Below are 22,733 nucleotides of genomic sequence, written 5' to 3' on the forward strand. Positions count from 1 at the left end.
TCCATCTCAGTCCCAGGGGGTATACGGTACCGGGGGAAGGGATATGCGAATTCATTTACAAATCCAAAGAAGATCTGGGCTCTGAATTTCTGGGTTTACGCAGCAGTGAGGAGCGCAAGCACCTCGGCGGCAGCCCCAGTGGAGGGACAACCTGAAGAGGTGAGGCCGGTGCTGAAGAAGTGGGCCGAGGTGTGGACGGAGAAGTTAGGAGTTGCCCGTGGGGTGACCCACATGGTCCACACCTTGGACGAAGTCCCTATAAGGCACCGAGCTTACCGGTTTCTCCACTGAAGAGGGCGCCATTAAAGAACACCTCGATCGGATGCTCGCCGAGGGAATAATAGAACCATCTTCCTCCTCCTGCGCCCCTGTGGTCCTCGTGAAGAAGCGGATAATTCCTATCGTTTCTGTGTGGACTACAGGGGGGTTAACGAGAAGACGAGCCTGGACGCATATCCCATGCCCCTGGTTCATGAAATCCTGGAGTCACTGCATGGAGCTGCAGTATTTAGCACCTTAGATCTCCGCAGTGGCTATTGGCAGGTGCCGATGGACGAGGGGAGTAAAAAGAAGACGGCAGTCATCACCCCTGAAGGCCTGTTCCAGTTCAATGTCATGCCTTTTGGGCTTAAAATGCTGGGGCCACTTTCCAGCGGCTCATGGAGCAGGTTCTGAGGGGTTGATAGGCAAGATCTGCTTCGTATACATCGATGACGCCATTGTTTACTCCCCTTCTATAAATCAACATCTCCGGATTTAGACACCATCTTCCAGCGGTTTCATCAAGCGCACCTTACGCTGAACACGAAGAAGTGTACCTTCATTCAACCCCACATACGCTTCCTCGGGCACATTCTTTCATCGGAGGGGGTCGCTGTAGACCCCGAAAAGACCTTGGCCATCCGGGAGTACCCCACCCACAGATTTGAAGTCGCTGCAACGCTTTCTTGGGTTAGTGGGGTGGTACCATAAGTTTATTCCCGGATGGCAGATATAGCGGCTCCCTTGAACCAGCTTAGAAAAAAGATGTCCCGTGGGAGTGGACCACAGAATGCCAGGACGCGGTCGGCGACTAAAGAGCCACCTACAAGAGCCACCCGCTCTGGCCCAACCAGATCCACAGCTCACCTTCCAGGTACAAACTGATGCCAGCAACCTGGGGCTCGGCGCCGTGCTCACTCAAAGAATTAACCAGGCTGAACATGTCATCGCGTATGCCTCACGAGTTTTGCGCGGCGCTGAGCTGAACTACTCGACAGCTGAGAAGGAGTGCTTGGCTGTCGTGTGGGCTGTGGAGAAATGGAGACATTATTTGGAGGGGGTTGAATTCGAAGTGTACACCGACCATCACGCTCTGACCTGGGTGTTCAATCACCAAGACCTCCTCCCGCCTGACCAGGTGGGTCCTCCGCCTCCAGAATTTTACGCTCAGGGTGACTTACCGGAAGGGCTGTGGTAACATCGCGCGGATGCACTGTCTAGGGTATCGGAGCCGCCGGGATGGTGTGTTTGGCAGAGGCGAAAAGATGATCCTCCCTCTGCCAAGGAGCCTTGAAGACCTGGCCCAAGCACAAGCTACCAGTCCATTCTGCCAGAACATCAGGGAAGGGCTGGAGCAACAGCGACTGACCGGGTACACTTTGTGGACCTCCAGGGGTCTTGTACAGGACTATTCCATCTACCCTTGGGGGTCTGCAACATCAACTGGTGGTCCCGGAAGAGCTCGTCCCCGACTTTTTGAAGCACTACCATGACAGTCCTTTAGGTGGTCACCTTGGAAGGACAAAAACTTTATTAAAGATTCTGGGGTTGCGTGGTGGCCGCCTGTCCGAAAGCCGTGTGCCACCACGTGAAGACGCGTGTGCCACCTGCCAACAACTAAAAAACCCACCTGGTAAACCGGCGGGATTACTTCAATCGACAATCGCAGATGGACCAGGAGAGACTTTGGGAGTCGACCTAATGGGGCCATTTCCTATCACCAGCTCGAGGAAGACCGTCCTGATGGTAGTAGTAGACTATTTTTCAAGTGGGTGGAGCTGTTTGCGTTAGCCGATGCAAGGGCTAACAAAATATGCTCCATCCTGAAGAACGAAATCTTCACCCGCTGGGGTGCCAAGAAACATCATCTCGGATCGGGTCCGCAGTTCACAAGCTCCATATTGGATGAACTTTATGCAGCCTGGGGAGTGAAGAAAAACCTCACCACCGCTTACCATCCCCAGGCCAACATGACGGAGCGAGTGAACCGGACCCTGAAGAACATGATCGCCTCCTATGTGGGTGAACGCCATCAGGACTGGGATAAATGGCTCCCGAGCTCCGGTTTGCCCTGAACACCGCGGTGCATGAAGCCACAGGTGAGACGCCTGCTTTGGTTGCGCTGGGCAGACAGCTTAAGGGCCCACTCGACCGACTCCTTCCCAGCACCCCTAGTCCAGAAACCACCAGTTACAATAATTTGGTTAAGGTAGAGGGTTTACGGCGGAGAATCCAAGGGAGGTTGGTGAGTTCGACATCCAGACACGCCAAACTGTATAATGCCCGGCGGAGGGAAGCGCACTTCCAGCCGGGTGATTTGGTCTGGATTAGAGCTCACCATCTCTCAGATGCCAGCAGAAAATTCTCCGCCAAGCTAGCCCTAAATGGTTAGGTCCAGCTAAAATCATTCATCAAACAGGTCCAGTCAATTTCCAGATCCAAAGGGGTATCGGCGCTGCCTCCAAGTTAGACACCATCCATGTGGCCAACCTCAAGCCGTGCTCGCCCTCCCTTGTCCAAGGTTGGGGGAATTTAGCGGTGCCACATAGTGTTTAAATGTCAGTGCTGTGTGTGTCTCGTTTCATTGTCCCATTGACTGCGTGTATGTGTATCAGTTAATGTTGTCCCCGTAAAGGAGGACGGATGATGGGAGGAGTTCACAATCACTAATCTGGAAAACACCTGTATATCAATTAATCAATTACTGCCGTCACGGACTATTTAAGGAGAAGAGGAGGAGACGAAAAGGGAGACCAGCACGAGGAGAGAGAAGGAGAACAACCAATATCGCATTCACGATTACAACCTGCCTGCCGTTCCATTCCATTGCGCTTTCATCCAGTTTGTTTTCATTCATCCGAACTGCCTTTCAACCTGCTTGCCGCTGAAGACCCCGGGGTCGAATCATCATTCGCCGCACGCCGAGGAATCACGGTGAGGTTGTTCCAAACGCCGGGAAATACAAACATTACAATCGCCATTAATCAGTACCCATATTCAGGACATTTATTCACGTATCGGACTCAAGTTCATAATCATTCTGTTTGCCAGTCATTTGTCGTTTGTGTGGTGTGTGTTATATGTTACGTGGACAAGGGAGGGGATTTGTATATATATATTGTCAGTTTTGCTTTGGGGATTGTTGGGGTGGAGGAATATTTGAGTGTACATTTGTCTTGTGGCGTGTCTTGTCTCATTTAATACATTTATTCCTGTTTAATTTTACATTCTGCTTATTGTCTTTGCATTTCAAACCGTCGATTGTGGGGAAAGTTTATCTGTGTAGGAGTACGGCTTGACAGGAAAGGTTTCTCAGTCAATTATCCAGGCCACAGGTCTTGGAGGTGTAGCTGCCGGCTGGGAATAAGGGGTCGGCCGTTACAACATTGTCTGCCGAGTGTTTTCTTTTCTGCACTCTGCACTCCCTTGTCACATGTCGATGCCATCTTGCCATTGTTTACATTTCGCAACTCACACACACGCTAGGATTAGTTGCAGAGTCAACGAGTCTAGCATTCCTCCAAGCACAGAGGGAATGGCTCTGACGTGACAGTAAGATTTGTCGCCATTAACAGCTGATTATCGCCCTCTATCCCTGGATGTCGACTTTAGTCGACATTCGCCCTCAACCCCTCCTGTCGACAAAAGTCGACATCCGCCCTAAAAGTTAATATTATTCCTTCTGCATTCATCCTCCAGTGCAGCAAGTCTGTCTCCCAAGTATTTTCCATTCAGAATTTGCAGCTGTTGCTTTTCCATCAGTGGTAGATTCCAGTTGTTTGGCTATTTCAATTCGAGTCGTGAACATTTGCTTAACATCTTCCAGCTGAGTGCCAAGTGCTGTCAGTTTAATCTCAAACCTAGACCCATTTTCCTGAATTTGTAACTCCGTTTTTTTTAGCATACCTTTAAAGGCTACCTTAAAGTGATTATTTACACATTTCTCCTGGTCTTTAATATCCTGCAGCAGCTTCTTGTTTGTCTTATGTATTTCCTTTTATTTCTTTCCTTATATAATTTATATCACCCTTCCTTATATTTATATCATTTATTTGTTTCTTTATATCTTTCTTGAGCTCCTTTATGTCTTGAGCAGTGGCCATTGCGATGATCATTACCTTCAGTTTGGACAGATCATTTCAGTCTTTTTGCTCCATGGGTGAAGTGGCAAGCCCAGTTAAAGTCGATGTTCCCGGCTCGTGAGGAGTAGATGACAACGTGGAAGGCAAGGCCATTTTCAGTTTCAATGAATCTTCTGGAAACAACGAGCTATCGTGACCTGAATCACTTGCACATTCACTCCCACTTTCACTCTTGGCTAGAGACGATGCAGCTGTGCCAGGTCCCGGGAAATCTGTGCTTTCGCGTTTCTGTTCCAGGTCAGTCTCTGAAAGACCGTACCTTGAGCTTGGACGTGATGCTTGTCTAGGCTTGGATGAAGCTTTAGCTTTCTTTTCCATTTCTTTCTGAGCCCCTTTCTTGCCACTAATGTTTATATATGTTTGCATATACTGTAATAGAACCTCCTCGGGTTGGGTAAATACAGGATACCTCGGGATAACTAAAAATAAGAGAAAAAACAACACTACTGCTAACGGAGTTCCACTTCAGACGTCCATCTCCCGTAACAGACGAGACGAGAATCGCATAATACAACTTATTGATAAACACCAGACTTAAAGAAATATAACTGCATATATATTGCCATAGCAGACAGGACACAAGACAGACTACACAGACAAATATAAAACACAGAAGAGTCTGTTTGTTTACTAGTTATTTAGAGTGTAGTTTAACTTGGCACAGATAAACAGTTTTACTGATACCAAGGTTTTAAAGATAGAGCTGCAAGGAAAGAGGAAAAGAGGAAGGCCTAAGAGAAAGTTTATGGATGTGGTGAGAGAGGACATGCAGGTGGTGGGTGTGAGAGAGCAAGATGTAGTGGACAGGAAGATATAGAACATAATGATCTGTTGTGGCGACCCCTATCTGGAGCAGCCGAAAGAAGAAGTAGTAGTCCAATGCTGTGTGGAGTTGTGGTTGCTGTTGTTATTCCAGGTTGGAGGATTCTTCTTGTGTTGGAGTGCACTCTTTCCCTTAGTGTGTTTTTTTTTTTTTGTTTGTTTGTTTGCTGTGCTTTGCTTAGCTTGCTGTTAAATTTTCTCCTGTGTCCTCTGCAGCGTCATTGGGAAGAGCATTACTCTTTCTGGCACAAGAGTTTAGATGCTAAAGTTCTCTTAAAGTAATGGCTGCTTCTCAGTCTTCTCAGACTGGACTTGGTTACTGGCACAGCTTGGCTTGGCAGAGTTAAGTCTGTTATGAATTGCAGTTCAGCCACTTTTTGGAATGTAGGTCGTTGAAGATGCAGCTGGATTTCTGCATCTCTGTTAAATCTGCTCCCTTGACAGGCATTGTGTGTCACTAAAAAAGCCTAGCAGAATGGTCATTATTGATTTTGTTCTACAACAAAATAAAAACAGAATACAAATTATAGTATCTGATATTAAATATATTAATAAAACAATCATTCAGTTGTATCCATTGGGTGTTGTCTGGCTCCCTGTAGCCTATCACTTCAAAAAAGGAATATGCTGTAACCTTTGTAAGCTTTGAATAATTTTATTTACATTTAATTACAAAATCGTATGATTATTTTAATATAACTTTTATTATAATGAAAAAAAGACTTAAAATAAGGTTTTAACATACTGACATCATTTATTATTTTAGATAGGTAGGCTTTGTCCTAAATTTTGATTGTTAGCTTAACATTTTATTCTTGTTTATTCAAAATGTGTTTAAGATCCTAAGGTCTCCTAAACATTATGGAATTATAATTGTCATCAGTGACAAAACTGGTATGGTAGGTTTTTTGGCAGGCACTTGTTTTGGATGCCACACAAAGACTGAAGCTGGTCACTCTTCACAAAAGTCATCCCCAATTTGCAGAACCTTACTTGGCTACATTCTAAAATGCAGGAACATTTCTAATTCACTTATACATATTAATTATGGATCACTAATCGTCAAACAACCAAAAAGGCACCTGTTTTAGAACTACAAGTAGCATAGTAGTTAGCACCCTGCTTCAAGATATGCAGGGTAGGTTAACTGATGATTCCAAATTAGACCCAGTGTGCGTGAATGGATTCAGTCTTACATTAATAGAACAACTTACTTTGTTTTCCATATGATTTGCTATTACTTTGATTGTAGGTGCACCTTCATAGGTTTTCTTAAGCGAGTATACAGTCAAGACAGTCTAAAAATTGAGTACCAGAGGATGACCTTGTTACATATCGATTTATTCACACAAATTAATACAGTGAAAAGAATCACTTTAGAAGTTATTTAGCAACTTAAAACAGTTTAAAATTATGTTGCAATGCAAAGCAGACTGTTTCTTTATCATTATCTAGAGTTAAAGGTTTGTTCCAGTCATTTACTAAAGGCTTTTTTTTTTCTCGTTCTGCGAAAGAACCTCAAATACTATTTGCAGACAAATTGTTGTATTTAATGCAGACCAAAGTAGACTCATTTATACATTTTTACATTTCAATTAAGTATTTTTGTTGGATTCTTGATTTTATTGTTTACATAATGTTATAGCCATCTCTGCTCACCTAAGATGTGAAAGACAGACTTTCACTTTTACGAGGGGGAGTCAAGCTAAAGTTAGGAAATGGGATTTATTATAAAATCGAACAAACCTTAACAAAACTGATAATGTCATTTGTCAATGTAGTCTCCACCCTTCTCAATGCACTTGCGTCGCCTGCCTGGAAGTGCCTGGATTCCAGCAGAATAAAAGGTTTTGTCTTGTCCTCACAACCACTCGTGCACCACTTTCTTCACATCGTCATCTTCACACGACCACCCAGATGCTTTTTTTTTTTAGCGGTCGAAAAAGGTGGAAATCACATGGTGCCAAATCTGGCAAATAAAGAGGATATGGCAATACCTCAAACTCCAGTTTCTTCAGACAAGCCTTGGTGTTCTTAGCAGTGTTCTTAGCAGTGTGTGGGCGGGCATTGTCTTGCAGCAAAAAGACTCCTTGAAACAGCAGCCCCCGCCACTTGGATTGAATAGCAGGCTTCACATTGGTCTCCAGCAAGTCACAGTAACTTGCAGTAGTGACTGTAGCACCCCTCGGCATGTAGTGTTCGACAATAACTCGGATGAATGAGTGGTTGCAAGGACACAACAAGGCCTTTTATTCTGCTAGAACACACGCACTTCCAGGCAGGTGGCGCAAGTGCTTAGAGAAGGGTGGAGACTCCATTGAGAAATGACATTATCAGTTTTGTTAAGGTTTGTTCCATTTTATAATAAATCCCATTTTTTAATTTTAGCTTGACTCACCCTCTTATATAACCTAGTTTTCAGTTCTACATCAGTGATTTGTCTCTTTCAGTGTGGGAGGTCCATTTTCATCCATCAAATCCAGACCATTTATTTACCTGCTCAGAAGATGGCTCTCTCTGGCATTGGGATAATTCTGGTTCTGATAACCTATCTCTTCTCCAGAGTAAGTTAAAACAATATATTCTGCTATGGATGTAATAAAAGAGTCCTAACTTTTTTCATAAAATTGAGTGTTCATGGATTAAAAAAAACAAATTGTCCTAAAAAATCAACCTTAAAAGAGTTAATGCTGCAGTTCTAAAACATTAGGGTTCACATCAAGCATATCGCCAGAAACAGTTTTAAAAATGTAAGTTAAAACATTCAAACTGAAGTAAAAGACACTAATGTCTTTGTACCCCTTCTTCGATTGAAGTCAGTAATGAACATTTTATAGTGCTGGAGTACAACAAACCCATGTATGCATTAATAAAAAAATGAGATGTTTTTATATTCTACCACTATGAACATGGTGATTTCTTTTGATTTTAGCTTGCCTGCTTGATTTTAATATTGGTTTTGTAGAATTATGAGTGTGAACCTGAGACACAGAAAAACCCCAAAAGCTGCTATGCTGATGATAATTGTTATTTTAAAATGCATGGTTCATACTGATTTTTTTTTTCTTCAGGATTGCTCACCTCTGTTTGCCAAATGTTAAAGAGAGTTGCTTCTTTTTTACTTTTATATTTTTTCCCACATTGGTCTCTCTGTCTCTTTTTGTATTTTTAAATATGTTTGCAATTCTCCCTAATCAGTGGATGTGTTAATTTGTAAGTGAAAATATGGAAGAGAACCCATGGCCTAAATTAAAATGCTGATAATATTTCTTGATATTTTACCATATAAAACATGGATTTTTAATTGAATGTATTGCTCTTTTTACCTTGCTTGTACATCTGTTAACACTGTTGTATCTTAATATTTTTAAGGTGGTAGAAATGCATCTTTTATGTCAAGGAACATACCTGCCACTTCGAGCATCAACCAGCCCCACATTAGTTCCTGGTTAAACACACATTCAGCTAAGGGACGCCTAGAGACCACTAATTTACTTTCTGGTCAGAATATGTCTGTGAACAGCCTGGATGTTCTAGGCAAGTGCCTTGTTTGTGGTACTGATGGGGAAGCCATATATGTCACTAGGCACCTGGGACTTTAAAAGTAAATAATGCACATTCTTGTTTTATATTTAAACTATATTTTAAGTGATGTAATGCATTTGAAATGGGCTTAATAGAATGTTACTGAAGTATGCTTACATAATTCATTGCTCAGCGCTCTTTTGATATTCAGAATGTACTGTCAAAATTTCAACGTTAGTACTATTTTTGTTTTTGTATTAAAATATTTTTTTCCCACATAGTATGTGTTGTTACTTGTGTTGGATATAACTGCTATACACAATGAATGGTTTGATCCTATATTTTATTTTTGTTTCACTAATGTTGTAATTGCTTCAACTGTACAGTCTTTTCCAAAGTCAGCATGCTTATAAGGTATTTAATATTAATTTAAAAAGAAACTACTTTATCTCATTACTAGCAAAATACCCACGCTTCGCAGTGGAGATGTAGTGTGTTAAAGAAGTAACAAAAAAGAAAAGGAAACATTTTGAAAATTACGTAACATGATTGTCAATGTAATTGTTTTGTCACTGTTATGAGTGTTGCTGTCATATATATATATATCGCAGTTAGAGTATAGAAAACCTGTTTACGACCTTCTAAATATGTTTTTTAGCATTATTAGAGCCCTCTAGACATGAAATAACACCCTTTAGTCACCATTACACTTGTATTACCCAATATATTAGACAAAATAAGAAAAAATAAGACGTTACAAATATCATATTACTAGGCGCACTCGCCTTTTAAGGCGACCGACTTTTATCCTCAATTTTTGAGAGCTCCATGTGTACATCAGGCATGTAAGTGTAGGGAATGAGAACATCAAAGTGCCCATTCATAACATCTCCCGAAAACCTAAGTTTTTTTTTTTATCCCCTCAAGTGCCTGTCCAAAGTCGTACAATGTCAGCCCGAATCTGTACCGCCAAAGACGGAGTTTCATGCACAAAATAAGCTATAGATGAGAATAAGCAAGTACCATCTCCCCTGATATTTACTACGTGGTGAGGCATTTGTACTCCATCAACATTAATTATTTCCAGAGACATAATTTTGTCTATTTTTCCAGCGCATCGCGCACAAAAGCAAGGGAATGATGACAGCACCAGAACTCTGCTCACATCGCGTCGCTTCGTACCTCAAGCCGCAAGTAGTAAGTCTGTAATAAGCGGAATACCGCTACACTTTGCACTCACGGGATGGAAGGACAATCCCAAACGCTTTTTTATAGTAGATTATTGTACTGTACATTTAATTGCACACAACCACTAACCTATGAAGGTACGACCTCAGTAGGAGAGTCTTCAGAGGTGGTGCAGTATCTTCAGCAGGTGCGTTGTTGTCTTCAGTGAAGAAGTACTAGGCAGTGGGTGTCTGGGTGCGAGGCTGAAGAACTTCTTGATAGGCAGTTGCTGGCACTGTCTTTTCATATGCGTGAGGAGGCTTTTGTAGGGTATTGCCATCTTTAATCATATCCCAGAGTTTCACCTTCTCCTGGATAGTAAGCATCTTCCTCCGGCGCTTACTTTTATTGTCAGAAGGCTTAGAAAAAGCAGCACGTTTAGGAGCCATCGTAGGGCTTAGATAAAAGTTCTCAGAAAGTGCATGCGTAGTGATGTAAGTGTGTATGAGAAAAAAATCGTGATAGAGTGAAGCCGCGAAAGTCGAAGCGTGATATAGCGAGGGATCACTGTATACAGTAATCCCTCCTCGATCGCGGGGGTTGCGTTCCAGAACCCCCCGCGATAGACTAAAACCCGCGAAGTAGAAACTATATGTTTGTATGGTTATTTTTATATATTTTAAGCCCTTATAAACTCTCCACACTGTTAACATTATTAGAGCCCTCTAGACATGAAATAACACCCTTTAGTCAAAAGTTTAAACTGTCCTCCATGACAAGACATAGAGGACAGTTCATTCTCACAATTAAAAGAATGCAAATACATCTTCTTCTCTTCAGGAGCAGAGAATTTCAGAGGGAGAGAGAGATCGCGCTCGCAAAGAAAAGCAAACAATCAAAAAATCAATACTTGTGCTTTTAAGTTTGCCGCGGCATTTTTTAGAGGAGCGTTCGTATCTTCTAAGCAAACAGCCTCTGTGCAAACAGCCCCTCTGCTCACATCTTCTCCGTCAGGCGCAGAGAACATCAGAGAGAGAGCGAGATTAAAGCAACAATCAAAAAATCAATACGTGTGCTTTTGTGCTTTTAAATATGCCGAGCACCGCAATAAAGCGGCATTTTTTTTGAGGAGCGTCAGTATCTTTTAAGCAAACAGCCTCTGTGCAAACAGCCCCTCCGTCAGGCGCAGAGAATGTCAGAGAAGGGTGAGAGAGAGGCAGAGACAAGCAAACAATCAAGCTCCGCGCGGGATGCATATCTTATAGCATTGAGGAGTTTTAGTTAATATGTAATACATGCTCTGATTGGGTAGCTTCTAAGCCATCCGCTAATAGCGTCCCTTGTATGAAATCAACAGGGCAAACAAACTGAGGAAGCGTGTAGCATAAATTAAAAGACCCATTGTCTGCAGAAATCCGCGAACCAGCGAAAAATCTGTGATATATATTTAGATGTGCTTACATTTAAAATCCGCGATAGAGTGAAACCGCGAAAGTCGAAGCGCGATATAGCGAGGGATTACTGTATAGAAAAATACCCGTGTTTTGCAGCGGAGAAGTAGTGGGTTCCAGACCCCCCCCCGCGATAAGTGAAAATCCGCGAAGTAGAAACCATATGTTTGTATGGTTATTTTTATATATTTTAAGCCCTTATAAACTCTCCCACACTGTTTATAAATATTCCCAGAGTTATACAGCATAATCCCTTTGTATTCTCTTAGATATTAGGTAAGATTCATTGAAATTATGTATATAAACACACTGTTTATATACAGTAAAACCTAAATATTATTTTAAAGATATTGAGTGTCTCCGATATCACATATGTTACAGCCATTACGATAGGCAGGTCACCAGCAATAAATACGTGCAATGCAAGAAAAATAGTATACAGTAAATGTGTGTACAGTGACACTAAACATACGTAGTGTACTGAGTACTATAAGTAGAAAATTAATTATGGTTACTCACCAACATTGACACGATGACTTGTCCGATAACAATGAGTTTAATTTTACTGCACAACAAAGGAGAGCGTTACAGTTCTTCCAAAGGAGCCACTTCAGGCAATTGTGTAGCACTGCCGTTGTTCTTCTGGCAGTCTTCAATCCAAATCCCTAAAGCAGATTTCATCCAGACTACTGCCTTATTACATCCACTTACAACTTGTTTTGCTCCCTGGTTAAAAGGACACTGCAGCCATAGATCTTATATTCCTTTCCTGCTTTTTAAATGAAAAGAATCGTAGCCTTCAACAAATCCAAAACGTTTACCTTTTCGGCAATCGTTAACATCTTCCGTTTGCACTTGGGCACGGCCCCTGAAGCAGTAGCAGATCGTTTTGGAGCCATAATGAAGGGCTTGACTATGCACAAAGATAAAAACAAAAGAGCACAACTCTTTACACAGTGAAACACATTGATGCTGAATGAACGAGACGAGAATTCCTGGTTAACACTGCATTCAGCAGGCAGGAACTTAAATGCGTGCTCTGATTGGTTAGCTTCTCAGTCAGGAGAACTTAACTGCGTGCTCTGATTGGTTAGCTTCTCAGTCATCCTCCAATAGCGTCCCTTGTATGAAATCAACTGGGCAAACCAACTGAGGAAGCATGTACAGGAAGTAAAAAGACACATTGTCCGCAGAAATCCGCTATATATTTAGTTATGCTTTCATATAAAATCCGTGATAGAGTAAGGCCGCGAAAGTCGAAGCGTGATATAGCGAGGGATTACTGTATATACATACATATCTACATATATCAGTCTATTAATATATGTATCTATCTCTCTCTCTCTCTCTCTCTCTCTGTGTGTATATATATATATATATATATATAATATCTATATCTATATCTATATACACATACATACATACTTTGGGGTGTGAGCAGCTGTTGCTGGGGGTGCCAGAATCCATCAAGGAAGAAAAATTAAAAACATTATTTGTACAAAATCTTAATTTATCTATCCATTCCTAAATAATTAAATGGGCAGGCTATTTCGTATCAGTGCAATTCGCTGCTTGTTAAAACGGATGACTCCTGCTCTTACATGCACTTAGTGCTGCGTGGGTATTATGAACTATCGTATCTGTTCAAGTTCTATTTAAATTTTAAATATAAGTAATTTTTATTTGGTCGACAGAAATATGTTTAGTAGAAATGTAAGTTAAATTTAGTCATCATTGCATAAATTTTTCCTCATCATAGAAATTTAAAGACTAAATTCAACTTTCATTCCTACCAAAGATATTTCTGGTGACTAAATAGAACCTACTTATATCCAAATTCGAGCTATTAAGCTGTCGCCTGCCTGCCTGAATAAGTCACCCTCGCTTCGCTCTTACTTTTTTACCGTTCATTTAATCATGGCTAGTCACGGAAAAATTATAACATGGAAGGAGGATTACACGGAGTATGGCTTTACCAAAACAATTATTGATGGCGAATAAAGTATCCATTATTCATAAAGCTTCAATTGGTGATCTGTTTTTCTGCGTTAACCTCAGATTTTTTCATACTTCTTCTCAAACCAAGGGGGTGCGAGGGTAAAATGAATCAGGAAGTGCTGATATATTGAAATAGTTTTATTGTCAAATAATGCAAACAGTACGTGGCACGTGTTTCGCCCTAATTCTGGGCTCATCAGGCTGTACACACTCACTGCACCTCCTCTCGGGAATCGAACCTCGGACGTCAGCGCCAGGATGTGTGGTTCGTTTATTTGACAGTATGTAGATCGGGGTGTGTTCCAGCCTTACTGGATATTTGAGGCATTTCAATTGCAATGGGAGATCAGATGGTATAATGGTGATGCCAGGAATACATTCAGAGTGTGGCGCTCTGCTGTTCTTTTGTGTAGCTGCCTTCACACAGCTTCTCCGCTGCTTTATAAACAAACGCCATATAAGGCCATCGTTTCTCCTTGCTTCGCGGTTCTGTACTGTTTTATTGTTCGTTTATTATGATTCTTATAGTTATTGTGCAGCTATTCGAGACTTCCTTTACTGTTCAGGTACCCATTTCCTTTATTTAATCCACGGCTTGTACGTTATTTTTTGCTCGTTTATTACGATTATATAGATATTTATTGATTCCCTTCTTTAGCTGACTGCCTGCTCATATAAGACGCTCCGCAGGTTTTTTGTGAAACAGCCTTTACACAGCTTCTCCGCTCTTTTATAAACGAACGTCATATAAAGCCATCACCTTGTCAATTGTGTAATGCGTAAAGCTCAGAGCGAAATGAGGTGAATGGGAGGGGAGATGATGACGTCACTCCCCCACCCGCCTTAACTGTCAATCCCCCCATAAACACAGTCTCTCAGAATTTGCATAAGCACAGCCCTTCACCAGCAATTTTAACTTAGTTACAAAGCAATCAAAACTCTCGTTTATACCCTGCGTCCTCTCATTAAACTTGTATCCCGCATTAGCTGTGGGCATGACAAACGCCAGCGGCAGCCTGTCTATGAACTTAATTTAAACTTTAGGTTTACACCATGCTTTGTTTCCGAAGTAGCTGCACTCATGAATATGCTCGTATGTGTCACTCGCTCGCTTCTTATTGTTTCGCTGCCTTCTCAATTATATAATGCATGTTTTCTTCAGCGCTTTTTGGAGCTCTTCCTTGTTTTCTACGTACTGCGTTGACAGTCAGTTCATGTGATTACGTGGGAGGCGTGATGATGTCACACGAAACTCCGCCCCCCCACGGCCAGCGAGCTCAACTCCATTACAGTATATGGAGAAAAATAGATTCCAGTTATAACCATTACGCGTAGAATTTCAAAATGAAACCTGCCCAGCTTTTGTAAGTAAGCTGTAAGGAATGAGCCTGCCAAATTTCAGCCTTCTACCTACACGGGAAGTTGGAGAATTAGTCATGAGTGAGTCAGTCAGTCAGTGAGTGAGTGAGGGCTTTGCTTTTTATTAGTATAGATTCATAAACTTTTTTTTCAGCTTTTTGCAGGTATTCTTAATCTCATTTTTTTATCATTATGTTCCCTTCAGCTTTTTTTTTTCTTTCCTGCAGATCGCTCTCAAACTCACCTCTTGGTGTCTTCCATTTTCATAACTGTTTTTGTGGCATTTTGCTTTTGTTTCTGTATTGATAACTGTGTCAGATTTGTTTTATGCTGCATCTTATATTATCTCCTCTTTTCCTTATTTGCCCTGTCTACTTCCACATATTTATTTACAGTCTCTTTGTTGTACCGTTGTTTTTAAACAGATTTCCTTCTTCATATCTCAGTTACTCTTGCTAAAAACTCAGCTGTCACTGTAATCATCCTTCAGCTTTAGTACATTTGGTACTTCCTCTGAATTTTCTTTATAGGTTTCATAGAAAGATTTCCCACAACAAAGCAATGTTGTGACAAAAAAAATCTCAAGGTATCACTTTGTATCTTTACTCTATGTCTTTTCTCACCAATTAGCAGTATAACCATCTCCTTACACAACAGTAGTTAAATGTCACTAACTTTGTCTCCCCCCACCCCCGCCCTTTTTAAACAGCGACTTTGCATCAGAATGCTCTTGCTCTCAGTTTTCTAAGCTAAAGCTTTTAATAGATTATGTACTGATTCGAGCATACTCATTTAGGATATCCAGTATGATCACCTACTCCTGAGGCAACCCAGACAACACCTCCATCAGTCTTTCCAGAGATTTTTCTTTCTTTATTTATCCCAACCTGTGTTTTTTTTTTTTTGCCAACACTATAGTCATCTATTACTTATCAACATCATCTTAACAATTACAACATGCTCAATTGTACTCTTTACCTTTACCACTTTGTCTGCCCATTTCGTTGAATCAAATGCAGGTAGTCCCCAGGTTACAGACATCCGACTTACGAACGGGGCTGCAGCTGCGACGCATGTGCCTCAGTAACTGCCGCTCCATCATCTTCGGCCTGGAGACGCTGAAAGCGGTGGCTGGATGGGGCAGTTTTGTTGCCCACGCAGTGTAGTGTCCCTCAGGGGGCTCCCGGCGGAAAGCGGTTTTACTGCCCGCAGACCACACACAGCTGCCTTGTTCGTTCTTGGTGGACAGCTGGTAATGCTGCAAGCGGTGACCCGGTTGTGGGTGAACGGGGAAGCAGAGGGGTAGCATTGTAGTGTGCATCGGGTGGCTGTCTACTGAATGGGGGTGATTCACTATCCGCTTTTGGCCGCACCGTGTTCGTTCTCGGTGGGCAAATGCTGCAGGCAGCATACTGTAGTGGAGGTGACTGTGAGTTGGGCTGGTGATGAACTGCTTGTTGATGCCCCCATTCATTCTCAATAGCAAGCCTGTTTGTACTGTTACGTACATAGCAGGAAGTTATCTATCGTTCAGTACATCAGATGTGCTGATGACGGGTGCCCTCCTGCTGTGATAATGTGTACAGTGCTGTGTAGAAGAGCTCATCTTAATTTTTTATCTTCACCCTTCAACAATGTCTCTGAAACACAAATCTGATGCAAGTGCTCGTGATACAGTAAACAAGAGAAAAACCATCACAATTGAAAATAAAGTAGAAATAATAAAAAGGTCAGAGAGAGGTGAAACTCCATCATTCACTGGCAGAGCCCTTGGTTACAGTCGGTCAACAATAGCATTTATTAAATGTATGTACCTGTTCCGACTTACATACAAATTCAACTTAAGTAAAAACCTACAGTCCCTATCTTGTACGTAACCTGGGGACTGCCTGTATACCAATCCCAGCCCTATCATAACTGTTTCCTGCTAGAAAACATGTACAGATAAAGCAGGAGACTGAAGTGGAATGGTGTGAGAAAGTTCTGGATTTTGATTGTTGACTGTCATGTGCATCATAATGGTGTGTGAAGGGTAGATTTCAGAAAATTGGAAAAGAATTGCACTCATTTCAATATGCAAAGAATGGGTAATCTGTTTGTGTGGGATATTGGAGATGGTGTCTGACAGGGTATTGCAAGGATTGTGTGTAGCAACCGTGTCCATTCCATCTGTTTAAGACAGAGAGAGAGAGAGAGAGTTTTTAAAGTAATCGGCATAAGTTGGGAAACCTGTACAAATTGTTTAATTCAACTTGCAAGGCTCACATTACTTAAATTGCTGCTGAACATCTGTAGGATGTAACCTATTAGTTTTCCCCTGAAAAAGTACATTTGTAATATGCCTAAATTTGCTTTTTTTCCAGATTCTGCTAACCTAAACATTTCACCATTTTAAGTTATAAAGAAATAATATACTTAGGTTCTTTTAGTATCGGCTGGGCACTCACAATTTTACAATATTTGAAGGAGACTACTATCAAAAAGCGTGATGCTTCAGTTACATAGTTTCACATTGATTTCAAAAGGTGCCAGCAATTGTTACACGTGTGTCTTTCTTAAAATATTTGTTTCTTGATGAGAGCTTTGTTTTTCTTGGAAAGAACTTGTTTCAATTAAAAGTCAGATGTTTATTTTTTTCAGTGCAAAATAATGGTTCTTCAGGAGTGATTTTTTTTCTAACCCTTCTTACTAATTTTTACAAGGGTGCCAATAATAGTGGAGGGTACTGTGTATATATGGATAATGCTCTTTCGAACATACTTAATATTTTTTATGCTCACTTTGATGACCTGACTAAATATTTTGCTCCTAGATCACCATACGATGTAATGGATTGGACCCTCCATGTAATGCATACACAGGTTTTTGTCACTAAGAACATTGAAAGTTTAGTCTTCTTTGGCAGGTGTTTATATGGATATCTTATCTATAACATATCTCTGGCCCAGGCTTTTGTTCCACATGTATTTTAAGTATTCAGCCATTGTAAAAACCCAGAGGTAACCTGTTTAAATGATCTTCGTACTGTGTCCTTTTGACAGTGCTGGTTGGCTCCTTTCAAGACCTGAAGAAGGGGCCTGAGGTGCCTCGAAATCTTGCATATTGTAATCTTTTTAGTTAGCCAATAAAAGGTGTCATTTTTCTTGGCTTTTCTCTACGTTCATAATGGCTAACATGGTACAACACCTTAGTACTACAGGGTTTAGAAAGATATTCATTCCACCATCATATTTCTTCAGTTATTTACAAGCTCAAGTTCTAAGTCCAATTTCTTTTTTGTGTGTGTGTGTGTGTATATATATACAGTGGTGTGAAAAACTATTTGCCCCCTTCCTGATTTCTTATTCTTTTGCATGTTTGTCACACAAAATGTTTCTGATCATCAAACACATTTAACCATTAGTCAAATATAACACAAGTAAACACAAAATGCAGTTTTTAAATGATGGTTTTTATTATTTAGGGAGAAAAATAATCCAAACCTACATGGCCCTGTGTGAAAAAGTAATTGCCCCCTGAACCTAATAACTGGTTGGGCCACCCTTAGCAGCAATAACTGCAATCAAGCGTTTGCGATAACTTGCAATGAGTCTTTTACAGCGCTCTGGAGGAATTTTGGCCCACTCATCTTTGCAAAATTGTTGTAATTCAGCTTTATTTGAGGGTTTTCTAGCATGAACCGCCTTTTTAAGGTCATGCCATAGCATCTCAATTGGATTCAGGTCAGGACTTTGACTAGGCCACTCCAAAGTCTTCATTTTGTTTTTCTTCAGCCATTCAGAGGTGGATTTGCTGGTGTGTTTTGGGTCATTGTCCTGTTGCAGCACCCAAGATCGCTTCAGCTTGAGTGACGAACAGATGGCCGGACATTCTCCTTCAGGATTTTTTGGTAGACAGTAGAATTCATGGTTCCATCTATCACAGCAAGCCTTCCAGGTCCTGAAGCAGCAAAACAACCCCAGACCATCACACTACCACCACCATATTTTACTGTTGGTATGATGTTCTTTTTCTGAAATGCTTTGTTCCTTTTACGCCAGATGTAACGGGACATTTGCCTTCCAAAAGTTCAACTTTTGTCTCATCAGTCCACAAGGTATTTTCCCAAAAGTCTTGGCAATCATTGAGATGTTTCTTAGCAAAATTGAGATGAGCCCTAATGTTCTTTTTGCTTAACAGTGGTTTGCGTCTTGGAAATCTGCCATGCAGACCGTTTTTGCCCAGTCTCTTTCTTATGGTGGAGTCGTGAACACTGACCTTAATTGAGGCAAGTGAGGCCTGCAGTTCTTTAGACGTTGTCCTGGGGTCTTTTGTGACCTCTCGGATGAGTCGTCTCTGCGCTCTTGGTGTAATTTTGGTCGGCCGGCCACTCCTGGGAAGGTTCACCACTGTTCATGTTTTTGCCATTTGTGGATAATGGCTCTCACTGTGGTTCGCTGGAGTCCCACAGCTTTAGAAATGGCTTTATAACCTTTACCAGACTGATAGATCTCAATTACTTCTGTTCTCATTTGTTCCTGAATTTCTTTGGATTTTGGCATGATGTCAAGCTTTTGAGGTGCTTTTGGTCTACTTCTCTGTGTCAGGCAGCTCCTATTTAAGTGATTTCTTGATTGAAACAGGTGTGGCAGTAATCAGGCCATGGGGTGGCTACGGAAATTGAACTCAGGTGTGATATACCACAGTTAGGTTATTTTTTTAACAAGGGGGCAATTACTTTTTCACACAGTGCCATGTAGGTTTGGATTTTTTTTCTCCCTAAATAATAGGGACCAGGCCAAGGTGTCGTCCACATAACACCTGCCTGTGGTAGATAGAGGGTCATTTCCTGAAGGGACTGCTCCACGTGTCTGCCTGGGTGGTTGCCAACTGGGATCCGGAGTTGTTTCTTCATGTAGTGGGTGCAGCAACACACTGTACCAGTGCATGCTCCCCAACTTGATTTGACTCGTGTTAATTGCTCTTTTTAAGTTTTTTTTTTTTTTTTTTAATGGAGAGAACCATATACAAGTTCCAATGATCTTGAATGCATGCATATGGCAAATAAAGGATCTAATCTAAGTGTCATTTCTGGGCATAGGCTGTCCAGGCATGGGCCTAGTATGCCCTCTAGTAGTAAGGGCACACTACTGTAGCCCACTGTAGAGATTCCTATCTTTATTTTGTTCAGAAAAATGTGTCCAGACCAGACTGCACTGTCTGAACTATGCACTGCGCAATCTGTGTGCTGTTGCATATGCTAGTGCAGGCAACGTGCCAAGCGCCTCGTGAGACATCCTCACTACCTGTGTGTCAAATGCATGACGGTGAAACAGAGCCGCTTCAACTTTGGGAGTTAGCTGTTGCCAGGACCAGGAGTCAGGACTCTCTCTCCACTCCTCCAACATAAAATGCACCCTGTCAATCGGAAACATAGCTGAACATAAACACCATAATTTTTTCACTTTACGAAAATGACTGTTTTTCAAAAAATAACCCAAACGTGGGCACATTAACAAAGAAAATCATACAATTTATTCATAACAACAATTATAGAAGACTGACATTTCCATGTGCAGACAGATGCAGAACAATAAAAACACAAAATATGAATCTAAACTGACTTGTTTTTTCTCTGTTTCTCTTATAAATAGGATTTCACCTTATGAATATTTCTTATATTCACATTCAAAGCATTTCTAAAGGAAAATTTCAGGCACTGGCTTTCAAAAGCTTTTGGAAGATGTCTGGCGTATTTAATGGCCAAATGGACACATCTTTGGTTTAGAAGATTCTCAGTATCTGTGTACTATGAATGCAGCTGGTAGTTCTTCTTTCTTCTACGGCTGATCTGTGAGGAAGTGTATGAGCGTGTTTTTGTGTGCCTCACATACAATTCAAAACTGTTTTGCAGCTTGATGCTGGCAGTTGCAAGTTCAAATACAACATGTTATTGCTCTCACAAGTTCAGTTTTTTTATTAACTTTGGATAGAAAAAAACTATAGAGAAGAGATTTATTTGACACAAGGGGGAATCATTTTCAACTTAAGTAACACCAACAACCAGAAATACACATGGTAATATATAAATAATATATAAGTAATATACCTAGCTGTTATCTGCATCCATTATCCAACCCGCTATATCCTAACTACAGGGGCACGGGCGTCTGCTGGAGCCAATCCCAGCCAACACAAGGCGCAAGGCAGGAAACAAACCCTGGGCAAGACGCGCACACACACATCCACACACCTAGCACACACTAGGGACAATTTAGAATCGCCAATGCACCTAACCTGCATGTCTTTGGACTGTGGGAGGAAACCGGAGTACCCTGAGGAAACCCACGCAGACATGATGAAAACATGCAAACTCCACGCAAGGAGGACCTGGGAAGCGAACCCGGGTCTTCTAACTGTGATCTGCATTCCTATGAAAATTCCACAGTACATGGAACATGATACAGTGATACATTTAAGAGACATGGGTGGACACAAGTATTTAGAATTTGTTTAAGTGAAGGGAATTCAAAGCACAGATGAACCTGTGAGGATTTTTTTCTATTTATTTTTCTTATATACACCGATCAGCCAAAAAACAAAACACAGACAGGAAAAGTGAATAACATTAATTGTCTCGTTCCACTGGGACCTGTCAAGGGGTGCAATATATTAGGCAGCAATTGAACAGTCACTTCTTAATGGTGATGTTTTGGAAAAGGAAAAATGGGCAAGCGCAAGGATCTGATCAAGTCTGACAAGGGCCAAACTGTTATTACTAGACAATTAGGTCAGAGCACTTCCAAAACAGCAGGGGCCTCATGTATAAACGGTGTGTACGCACAAAAATGTTGCGTAAGAGCGTTTCCACGTTCAAATCTCGATGTATAAAACCTAAACTTGGCGTAAAGCCACGCACATTTCCACAGTAGCTCATACCCTGTCGTACGCAAGTTCTGCACTCGGTTTTGCAGACTCGCGGCACCCAGCGTCAAAGCAGTGCTACTGTTCCAGTGTGGTTACCATTTCTTTTTTAGATTCACATCCCTAACGTGGCTTTATAAATACACTGAAATTAATAGCATATTATTTATTAGTTTAATCTATCTGATTGTAATTAACCTGTAACAATATAATGATCCACAGAATGGTCAAACTACTCCAAATACCATAACTGCTTTAGTGTTGTTACACTCACTTCACATTCTTCTTCTTTCAGCTGATCCCGTTAGAGGTTGCCACATCAGATCATCTTTTTCTATATTACTCTCACTGCACCATTTAGAGTATATATATCACTGTATCTGAATGTGAATCACAGCTGTACAGCAGCTGATCAGAAAGAGAATTATCGGTATACAGCATCAAGCACACGCTACCTCAACAATGCTGTCTATTGAACTGCTCTCATAAGGCAAACGCTTCAGAGCCTTACCTCACGGTTCAAAAACAGTTTCATCCCAAGAACTCTATAAACACAATCAGTCAAACAAGTGCACCTTGTAGAACTGTTTGTACTTTTAAGTACAATTACCTCACTGTAAACTTGCAATACAGTTATAATATTGCACAACCTGAGCCACTATATAAAGCGCATATTTATATATGATGACGATATAATTTTTAAGATGAAATACAGCAAAAGATGTTTATTATATTATACAGATAAAACATTAACTTCATTTAAATAATCTATCTATACTATGTAAAAGAACGAGTCTCAACACTTTCAAAAATGTTTGGGGCAGCCACCCGTATATTGTTCCTAGCTGGAAAGGATTATCTTGGGTACAGCGATGTTGCTTATTCGAGTTCCACACTGAACTGTTTGAGTTAGCCAAGATAGAGGTTTTATGTCTTGTAACCCGGAAGTGATGTCAGTCTGGGTACTGGGACAGGGAGTGACGTCAGTCTGGGTACAGGAACAGGAAGTGACGTCCGTCTAGGTGCCGGTACAGGAAGTGACGTCAGGTCAGGTAGGTTTTCTCATATTTGATCTGCAGAAATAACAGACAAAGGTTTAGAGCAC

At 41.2% G+C, this 22,733-nt stretch overlaps 1 protein-coding gene across 1 annotated transcript in view; it reads left to right on the forward strand.

The window, feature by feature from the left end:
* nup43 (nucleoporin 43) overlaps positions 1–9,030 on the forward strand; it is a 39,662-nt gene extending 30,632 nt beyond the window's left edge. Inside the window, exons 7-8 of the mRNA XM_039747506.1 lie at positions 7,676–7,789; positions 8,598–9,030. Of these exons, the coding sequence (XP_039603440.1) occupies positions 7,676–7,789; positions 8,598–8,827 (344 nt within the window). The 3' untranslated portion in view covers positions 8,828–9,030. The remainder of the gene's footprint in view (positions 1–7,675; positions 7,790–8,597) is intronic.
* Positions 9,031–22,733: the final 13,703 nt, after the last annotated feature.

The sequence above is a fragment of the Polypterus senegalus genome, chromosome 3 (assembly GCF_016835505.1).
Source record: "Polypterus senegalus isolate Bchr_013 chromosome 3, ASM1683550v1, whole genome shotgun sequence".
NCBI classification, from domain to species: domain Eukaryota; kingdom Metazoa; phylum Chordata; class Cladistia; order Polypteriformes; family Polypteridae; genus Polypterus; species Polypterus senegalus.